Source organism: Camellia sinensis, chromosome 7, assembly GCF_055761805.1.
Source record: "Camellia sinensis isolate YWXY chromosome 7, ASM5576180v1, whole genome shotgun sequence".
Taxonomy (NCBI): Eukaryota; Viridiplantae; Streptophyta; class Magnoliopsida; order Ericales; family Theaceae; genus Camellia; species Camellia sinensis.
The window spans coordinates 148176735-148187881 of NC_138967.1; the positions used below are offsets into that span (position 1 = coordinate 148176735).

General features: G+C 28.9%; 1 protein-coding gene across 1 annotated transcript; it reads left to right on the forward strand.

The window, feature by feature from the left end:
- Positions 1–10260: 10260 nt before the first annotated feature.
- LOC114314520 (receptor-like protein 7) lies at positions 10261–10911 on the forward strand. The gene has a single exon (XM_082881223.1). It carries the CDS (start codon positions 10261–10263, stop codon positions 10909–10911), a length of 651 nt encoding a protein of 216 aa, XP_082737349.1.
- The last annotated feature ends 236 nt before the right edge of the window (positions 10912–11147 follow it).

The following is an 11147-nucleotide window of genomic DNA, read 5'->3' on the forward strand; positions in this document are numbered from 1 at the left end:
AAAAAGAATCATCTCTTGATTTGTCACGGCTTTGATTACGACCATGAGGAGTCTTACTCCTCCCCCTAGTTTTGCTTCGACCTCTCACAACAAATGCTTCCGAATGAGAGGAACCCGCTGATTTTCTTCTAGTTTCTTCATTAAACAAACTACTAGTGACTTAGCTCATTGTGACAACTTCATCAGGTGCCGAATTACTAACCGTCACAACCAAAGTCTCCCAACTTTCGAGCAAAGAACTAAGTAGCATCAAAGCCTGCAACTCATCATCAAAAATAATTTTCACAGAAGCAAGTTGGTTAAGAATACTCTTTATTTCATTCAAATGTTCCGGAATAGGGCTGCCCTCTTTATATTTTAAGTTAACCAACTTACGAAACAAAAAAGCTTTTTTTGTAGCTAATTTCCTGTCATAAAGGCCTTCTAATTTTTTCCATAAATCATGTGCTAAAATTTCAGTAGCAACATGATGAAACACACTGTCATCAATCCATTGACGGATAACACCAACGGCTTTTCGATTAAGCCTCTTCCATTCATCATCTTGCATACCCTCGGGTTTGTCACTGTCACCCTCAATAGGCCCATATAAATCTTTACAAAATAATAAGTCCTCCATTTTAGTTTTCCAAGTTACCCAATTGTTTCCATTGAAGCTAGACATGCGACCCACATTCCCCTCCATTGATTTACACAAATAAATAAATCCAAATAAACCGTAAGCTCTGATACTAGTTGTTAAGGAAAATAAATGATTCCTCACAAGTAAATAAATCAATGGGAATAAAAACTAATGCAGAAAAATTAAATCAAAAGAAATACAAGAATTTTACGCGGTTCCTTCAATGTGAGGTACGTCCACGAGATCGAAATCTGATTCCACTATCAACTAAAGAGTTTCCAAATGATTACAAACGAGACACGAATGGTCTCACAAAACCACCCTTAGGTGAATTCCAAATAATCATAAATAATCAAGAGGAAATGCCTCACTAAATAGATGAACAAAAGTTTTTGAAACCAGAATTGAAGAAGGCCCAAAATAATGAACCAAAACAACTTCAAATCAATCTAACTGAAGATGCACTGGGACAATGTTCAAAACAGCAAAACCTTGAAACCAATCAAATCTTCCAAGCAACATAGAACAAATCCACACTCAAACCAAAACACACTGAAGATTGAATCAATTTGTAGCCGCTGCTGTTGCGCCTTACTACGGGACAAAAAACAAAGACAATATATATATATATATATTATTAAATCTTGAGCTTTTTTATTAAAACCCTAATCACCCATTGGGCTTCCAAAAGTTAGGTATAACATATTAAAAATATATTATAACTAACACAAAACCAAACTAAATATTTTAATAAACTAATTGGATCTCATACTGCAATAATGAGGTATACCCAACAGTTGTGGGGTGGCTTAAGAGCGGCCTTTCGACTATCTACACAGGTAACAATTGATTCATACATCTTTAGAACACCTTCAGCCAGTTTCTGTTAATAACATTTTCATCCACCACCAAGATTCGCTTGTTTCTTAGAAGGTTTCCAGTCAAGGGTTTTCCTCTATTTCGTTGCCTCTTCTTCCCAATTCCAAGCACTTCTTTAAAGCAGAAAATTAGCATATTTAATCGAAGAGGCTTCATTAGCACATTATCTACTAAACCTGCTAATTTGAGTTCATTGCGCTCGGTATTGCTTATGGAGGTTGTTAAGAGAAATATCTTTGGCAGTTTTTCGGGGACTTCCTTTCTTCCCTTTGATCTGAGCTCTTCGAGTAGACGATGGAATGGAAGCCTCGCATCCATCCCCCAAACATCTTTGTCAATAAGAATCATGGCTATATGTGATGGTACACTGGACATTATTATAACCAACAAAGTCATTGGCATGATCAAAAACAAACTGCGTGATTGACATTTTGAAAAACTATTCATAATTCCATAATCCAAAGATCAACTACATTTTATTAAAATTACTTTTCTGATAATAAAACAATACTTTTACTAATCACATGGATATTCTTCAATATTTAACAATCAGTTTGTTTTGGCAGAAACTTTTTTTCCGTTTTTTCTGACATTTGGTATGACAAAAAAGAGAGAAAAAAAAAAAAACGAATTGAACAAAAAATGTTTTTTAAAAAACACTTAAATCATTTTAAATTATAATCAAAGTCATTACAATGGGCCGTAATCACATTTTAAAATATAACTAAACACCACCACAGCTCATAAATCAACAACAATTTAGACTATAATTTGCATATGATTAACATTGTGTATTGCATGTAACATGACCATATTATTAATTCCAACGGATTGGCCTAGTAGTTAAGGACTTATTCATGATTATCATTATAGGAGTGCGAAAGTATGTTTGAATATGTAAATTCCTATAATTTTAAATTTTCTGATATGATATTTTTCAAATTTTTGGGGGTGCAGTCACTCCCCCTCCGCTTCCTAGATCCATCCTTGCTAGTGGTTGCAGATTGGGGCCTGAGGGTGTACTCCCTCCACCTGCGAGCTTTGTCTAAAATTTGCCCAATTCACGTGGAGAAAATATTTTACGTGAATCTCAAAATTAGTCATGATGCACATAAACTGACCGAGATATCTACTTAAAAAAACCATGACTATATGATTGACATATGGAATTCCACTAGCCGGGCTTCTCACCATAAGGCTTCGGCTGCAGAAAATTGATCCAGAATGGTGAAGTGTGATTGGAATTCAATAGATATTTTGTAGAGTCTATATCTACGAAATAAATTTGAATTGCACATTGATAATTTTAAATAAAAATCCAAGTGAAAATTGTAATTATATAGTATTACTGTATTTACTATCCAACTATCCCAAAACGTGTTTCTTGTCTGTGTGAAGTCAAGCTGGTGAAAAATGACAGAGGAAATATCATTTTGTTTTCAAATTATCACTTCAAAATCATTTCAATTTCTATTCTTTTAATATATCAATTTTACATATAAACTACTGATTTTAGATCAATTTTACCCCTACCATTAGCTACCATTTATAATCAAACAAAAGTTGTTGACGTAGCACCGAAATTTCATTTTATCCCCCAAGCTTTCTCTAAAATATCAATTAGACTCCAAATTTCATTTTATTCAAGGGTCTAATTGATATGTTGGGATAGTTTGCGGGGTAAAATAAAATTTTAAATAAAAATTGAGTGTCAGATCAGCAACTTCCGTTTGGTCATAGAGACAATTGGCAGTAAAAATAAAATTGATGTAAAATAAAATAGTTTAGGTATAAAATTGATATTATTAAAAAAAACAAGGGGTTAAATTGATTTTTGAAGAATAATTTGAGAAGAAAAATGATATTTTCTCAAAATGAAATCAATAAAGAAGCCATACTATGGGCGTCTGACATAATGATAAAAAAAAAAAAAAAAGTTACAATTTTTAGAAACTATTTTTAAATAAGTTCTCGTTTGTATTTACTGATTTTTTTTTATATTTTAGTTAAATTTTTTATTTTGTAAATATATTAAGATTAGATGTATTTAAAAAGTAAAAAACCTTAACTAAAATATAAAATAAAAAAAATTCACTAAAAATAAAGGAAAACTCAAACAAACATGCACATGGATTTTTATTCTAATTTTTATCTATTTCTAATGATTTTTTTAAATATTTTAGTTAAATTGTTTTACTTTTTAGATGCATCATGATTAGGTACATCTAAAAGATATAAAAAACTATTAAAATATTTTAAAAAAATTCATTAAAATTAAACGAAAACTCATCTAAAAATAATTTTTTAAAAATAAACTAAACAGGTTTTTGCCAAACAAGTTAAAAAGTCCCTAAATTGTTTTGGTTTTAGCTTATAAAATCAGATATTACATCAATTTTTTTATTCACAAAAAAATATCTTTTTAGCAACTTTCTAAGCACATTAATTGATTTTTTTTTTTTTTTAACTTTTAAAAATGCCAAAAAGCCACAAAAACAAAAACCTGCACAACAAAAAGCAAGTATGAATTATCTCACATCATTATTTTCTTTCAACTCCCTAGTTTACGTTGTAGAATAGAATAGGAATTCGAAGAAGCGACACAAGTCACGACATGACTAACTATTTGGTATTCCATGGAATCTAATAGTCATGGATTACGTTTCTTTGATGGATGGTCTTTGATGGATGGGATAAGGAGGGATCAGTGGAGGAATCAGAAAATTAAATTAAAATGGACACTTATTAATTATAAAAATTTTTACAAAAATATTTTACGTAATTTTTTACGATTGATTTCGAGAAATATAAAAAAAAATAATAATAATCAGTGTGTTTGATTTCAGTTTTCTAAATTTAGTTTTTTAAAAATTGAGTTTTTTAATTTTTGTATTATTTTTATTTTTAGTGAATATTTAAATTTGTATTTTTAAATTTGAGTTTTTAGTTTTTTTAGTTTTTTCTAAATTTGTATTTTTTGGTATTTAATGTATTTTTTAAATATTTTTTTCACAAATATTATAATTTTTAAGTGTATTTATGTTAGGTTTGTCCAAAAATTAAAAAAAAAAATTTGCTTAAAATATTAAAAAAATTCATTCAAAACATTAAAATATGAAAAATAAAAAAGTAGAATTTTCTGAAAACTGTTTTCTGAAAATTGAAAACAAACAAGTTGAATGTTATTTGTAACTAGTGTATCATGGACAATACAAAAAAAATGGATATAAGCCTTAAAATAAATTATATAATGATAAATTATTTTTGATACAAAATTTGATTAAAAATTCAATATAATGGTAATAACACGTCATCATTGGTATGTGATATCACCGACTAATGGTAAATAAATACATAGCGAGTGAATCTCACATATCAAATGTAACTAACAATCCAATAAATTTTATATATTTATAGTAAGATTATTTATACCTGCATATCACTAATAATGACATCGCCGTTACATTAAAAAAATTTCATAACTAATATGGTTTATTTATAGTAGTCTCTTCGTTTTCAATCAAAATAACCATTATTGTTCTCATAATTTTTAAAATGTCATTGACATTTCACTCTAATAACATTTTTATAATTTTTTATTTAAAGTATTTTCTTTATGTTTACACAAAAAAATAAAAAAAAAAGTAAAAATTCCAAAATCCAAGGGCACGTGACCCCCTTGGTTCGTGCTCCCTCCGCCCCTGGGAGGGAGTATAATTTATTCAACTATTAATTTTACGATACAAAGTTCTTCGATTATTTTATTGAAAATGATATATAATCTATTAAGGCTAAGTTTGGAAAGTGTAAAAAAAGCTAAAAAGTCAAAAAATTACTCAAAAAGTTAAAAAGTTATCACTATTCATCAAAAGTCAAAAATTACGGCTGCACAACTCCCAATACTAATTTTCTCCTACACACTAATTTATACAATTTTTTAATACATATTTTTTCATAAAAAGTCAAAAAATTAATCCAAACATCTATTTTTTTCCCTCAATTTTTCAGTCCAAAAAGACAAAAAGAACACTTATTTAGGATACCCCAAACAACCCCTAAGTGATGACTTTAGAAATTTTTAGAGGTGGTCACCTCATATGTTCAAGTTTCACAAATTTTGGACGGAAAACAAAAAGGTTAATTATTTAAAAAATTTATTTATAAATGTTATGGTAACTTAGGTCTTATTTAAAATTTATTGAACCAAAAAATCCTATTTAGTAAAATTGCGAATATTATCATTTTTTTAAAGAAATTTTAAAACTAAGAACATTATCAATTTTGCATAATAATATTTTAGATAATTATTTCACTAACCGATAGAAAAAGAAAAAGAAAAAAAAGCAGAGCTTAAGAATAAACGTTTTTACCATTCTACTTATTGGTTTGATTCAACTATTTAATAAAACCGATAACATTGTTTGGTTTGAGTTTTTTTATTTTTGTGTTTTTTTTTTGGTTTTTAGTGAATATTTTTAAAATTTTAAACATTTTTTTACTTTTTTAGATGCATCTTACTTAGATGTATCTAAAAAGTAAAAAAATTGTGAAAAAATATTTCAAAAAATCAATAAATACATAGAAATACAAAAAAATGTATTGAATACTTGTATTTTTTTTTTTTTGTATTTTTGGTATTTAGTGAATTTTTAAAAGGTTTTTTTCACAATGTTTTTTACTTTTTAAGTATATTTATGTTAAGTATGTCTAAAAATTAAAAAAAAATTACTTAAAATATTAAAAAAATTCAGTAAAAATAAAAAAATACGGAAAATAAAAAAGTAGAATTTTCTGAAGAGTGCTTTTTGAAAACTCTAACCAAACAAGCTGTAATTTTTTTTTCTAATTTTAAAATTGAGAACATTGTCAGTTTTTTCATTTTTAAAGGTTTTCTTTCTTAGTTTTGTACTTCAATGTTCCATCATCATGCTCCTTTATAGATACAAAATTTTCAGTTTTGCACAAAAAAATAATTTAGATTTTTTAATTTTTTCAATTTTTCTTTTGTACATAATTTTTTTTTTTTTTTAGTTTTCTCAATTTGAAAGTTGATGTTTTAAAGTTTTGAAAATCAAAGTAAATATCAAATCATCATATTCTTTTATAAATAATCATAAATGATGAACAACCATTGTTTGATGGACAATTTTGACTATTAAAAATTTAATGAGACTTGAAGGTCCATAAAATATTAGTTAAAACTTAATGGAGTATAAGTTCATACATAAATCAGGACCGGTATGTAAATGCCTAAAAAAAAATAACTTCTAAACTAAACAATATTTAGGTCTTGTTTGAAAATTTGACTTTTAGGTTAAAAGTTTCAAAAACAAAAACAAAAAAAACCCAAAAAGAAAAAAGAAGCTAAGGTAGCATTTGGTTAAGTTTTGAAATCATAATTCCAATCAAAAAGTTTCAAAACTCATAACTAAATACTCAATTCAAAACCTTTTCAAAACTCATAACCAAATTCTTTTCAAAACTCTATTTAAAAAAAAAATTCAATTTTTATTTTTATTTTTTTCTTTAAAATTATATTTTATTTTTTTTTTGAAAAAAAATTAGAAATTTTTTTATTTTTATTTTTGAAGAAAAATTATTTTATTTTATTTATTTTTGCAAAAAAAATATTTTGTTATTTTTTAAAGTATTGGCCAAATAATTTGTTATGATTTAGATATACATAGGCGATCCAAAATTTTTTAAATATTTAAATGGACGATCCAAGATTTTTTAAAATTTAAATTTTTGTGAAAAAAAAAATTAAATATCTAAAAAAATTTTAAAAATTTAAAAATGAAAAAATTAAATATTTAAAATAAAAAAATAAATTTTAAAATATTTTAAAAATTAATTAAAATATTTGAAAAATACAGTGCACAAATGTAGTAAATAGCTCGTACATAAAAAAAATATTTACCCAAAAAAATAAAATTAAACAAAATTTTAAATATTTAAAAAAAATAAACCCAAAACAAATTCAAAATACAACTCAAAAGTCAAAACTTTTTTTAAAACTCATAACCAAACAAATTTTCTCTTTTTAAAACTCATTTCAAAGACTTATCTTTTAAAATACAACTCCACACTCAAATCATGATTTTAAAATTAAACCAAATAATTTTTTTTTAAAAAAAATTACAAAAACAAAAAGCTAAAAGCTACTAAAAAAACATGTCGTACATACCAGTCAATACGTTTTTTTCATTCAACTAAAAAAAGTCATTATCAAATACATTTGGCTTTTTTCACCTTATAAAACAACCTAAATGTTAAAAATATATATATATATATATATATTGAAAAAACCAAACCCCAAATGATGTCCTAAACTTCTCTAATTTTTATTTTATTTTATTTTTATAACTAAACTTCTCAAACTTTAAGTAGAATTGTCACGACCCAAACCTGTTCCTAAAAGTTTAGGTCATGACCGGCCTGTACTCAGGTCTCAAAGACAAAATTTCAAAATATTCAAATCATATCGAGGCCTAAAGCAGAAGCAAAACAAAAAAAATAAATGTCCATTGAGCTGTGCATACATGATGACCTGAAATAATAAAGCTATTTAACTACACTCTCAATATTCACATATACAATAATAGAGCTTATACAGATCTCACACACTATATGAAAGACTTGAAACAAAACTAAACTAGACAAAATAACACTACGCCTCTACACGGATGCACTTCTTGGGAGGCTTGACAGAGAGGCGGACTTCGATACAAACTCTAATGTTGATCCTTCGATGGCTCACCTACATATATATAAAGTAAAAAAGTGAGCTAACGCCTAGTGAGTAACAATGAAATAAAGAGCTTAATGAATGATGTCCTTAACATTAGAAAAACATATTTCACAATTCTAAAACGTATCTTAAATCATTTTAAAACAAACATTTATCGTATCAAAATCCATGTTTTTCATCTGAAATCATTACAAAACATTTTACGTGGTATGTGGTATGCCTACTTATACAAAGGGTCAGAATCACATTTCAAAATAGGACATCCATTCATTCATATAAAATAACATTTCGTAACATGAATAATATAGTGATGTAAAAATATTTGTATTCATATCATATTTTCTAAATGACCTCGGGTCCACATATAACAAAACGGCATTAGGCCCAATCATATATCAAAACGGCCTCAAGCCCAATCATTTATCAAAACGACCTTAGGTCCAAACATATCATATTGTATCATTGTATCTTATCATGGAGTAGATGGAACATCGACATGCCTCCACCTCTCTCGAGGCCCAATTCATGTATATATGGACCTAAGAGGTGACTTGTACAAACTCTAGAGGTGATTTCCACTGTAGTATTTAGTTTCATACATCACTTTGTTCCATACCAGAAATCAATAGGTCTTAAAGACCAAACAATTCATATCATGTCATAGCATAAACGGAATGGCCTTGGGCCCACCATATCATATTACAAACAATTCATATTTCTTGTTCATAACTCATTTCACATTTCTTGGAAATTTGAACATTTTGACAAAATACGATATTTAGAGGATCATGTCGAACATAAATCAAAATAGAGAATGAAAAACATATCTTTACTATACTATTACTCACAATGATGGGCTTCTGGTAGCAGTTGGGCGATGTTCTCGTTTGGACCTACAAACACAATTACATAACACAACATATCGAAACATAGAATTACTCTCTTGATCAAATTTACTTCTCTTAATCTTTTCTTAATCAAATAAACCGATCTCTACTTTGCCTTAACCAATTATTTATGTTGGTTCTAAACTCATTAGTCTTCAATGGGTCATAATTTGTGTCTAGGAAAATAGGAAGAAACGAAAAGAAACTGGGTTAGGAGATGAAATAGCATGAAATGGGTAGACATAAAGTGAACAACCTTCACTAATTTAAACATATCTATTTTTGTACTTAAAATTTAGGTGTGAGACCACCACCATTAGAAACTAGACTTTCGGGGCTTGAATTTAGGCTCAAGAATCACTTAAAACGGAATCCGGATGAGGGAGATGTGCCTATTTAAAGTTGGCTGAAACAGGGCAATCCGCACATGCGGAAATCCAAACTGCACGTTCGGTTCTGGGCTTCCAGCAGCAGGTCCAAAATTTCAGTATGTTCTAAAATGATTTCTTTGCATGTTCTTGAGCTAGGGCTTAGTAAAACTCAACATAAACTTTATAAATTCATGGATAAACATGGGAATAAGGTTGTTTTACAAATCAAAGGCATCAAAACTTGGTTTAACTTAAGAATCAAGAATCTTTAACAAGAAATTGATAAACTCAATTTTTGTTACAAAACCTAATTTTTTTAGAAATTCATATAGACATGAAATCCAATCCCCACCCCCAATCTTTCCAAACAAACACCCCAACCAATCCAACACTCAAAATCTTGTCTATAAAAAGCTCCATGTTAGCATTGTCTTGCTCATCCAAGAGTGCTTAGAGAAATCAAGTCAACTGAATATGGGTTCCTCTTTGCATCTCTTTTTGTTCATGCATTTACTTTTCTTCTTACTCTCTTGCTTTCATCTTATAATAATAATAGCCAACTCTTTCTGTGCTGAGTAGTCACTATGCCATGCAGACGAGAGCTCTGCCCTATTACAATTGAAGCAAACCTTTTCAATTAACAAATCCGCTTCTAGTGATCCTTCTGCTTATCCGAAGGTTGCATCATGGAAGCTTGAAAGAGAAAGAAGCAATTGCTGCTCATGGGATGGTGTCGAGTGTGACCCGAACATGGGTTATGTGATTGGCCTTGACCTCAGCAACAGTTTTCTCCACTGTTCTATCAACTCAAGTAGTAGCCTCTTCAGCCTAGTTCAGCTTCAGAGACTTAACCTTTCTTGTAATGATTTTGATTACTCTTACATTCCACCAGAAATATGCCATCTCTCAGAGCTAATAAGTCTCAACCTTTCCTCCTCTGTATTTTCTGGCCAAATCCCTTGGGAAATCTCAAAATTATCCAAATTCGTTTCCATTGATCTTTTTTTCAATGTTGACTCATCATTTTCAGGACTACTGAAACTTGAAAAGCTTGGTCTCAGAAGCCTACTTCAAAACTTGACTAACCTCAAAGTGCTTCGTCTCAATGACGTGAGCATATCTTCTGAAGTACCTGATACATTGGCGAACTTAACTTCCTTGACGACTCTCGTCTTGGAAAATTGTGGGTTGCGTGGTGAGTTCCCAATAAGCATATTTTATCTACCAAAGCTTCAAATTCTCAATGTACATTTCAATAAAAATCTCACTGGTCATTTGCCCAAATTTCACCCAATTAGCCCTCTTCTGTATTTGACGCTTTCTGACACCAGTTTCTCAGGGAAGCTACCAGATTCGATTGGAAATCTTCGTTTCTTAAATGTGTTAGATTTGTCTGACTAGTATTTCTCAGGGTCCCTTCTAGCTTCACTTGGTAATTTGACCCAACTCAATTACATGGCGCTTTCATCCAACCAATTTAATGTAGGGACCCTGCCATTTCTTGGTAAACTTACTGAACTCACTAAATTGCACCTCAATGTCATCAATCTATACAGTTCGATCCCATCATTTCTTTCAAGCCTAACTCAACTTGTTTTGTTAAACCTGTTCTCCAATCACTTAAGTGCCAAAATAAC

Excerpts from the sequence above, each read along its gene's own strand:
- LOC114314520 (XM_082881223.1), top strand. The coding sequence starts at position 10,261 with ATGGGTTATGTGATTGGCCTTGACCTCAGCAACAGTTTTCTCCACTGT.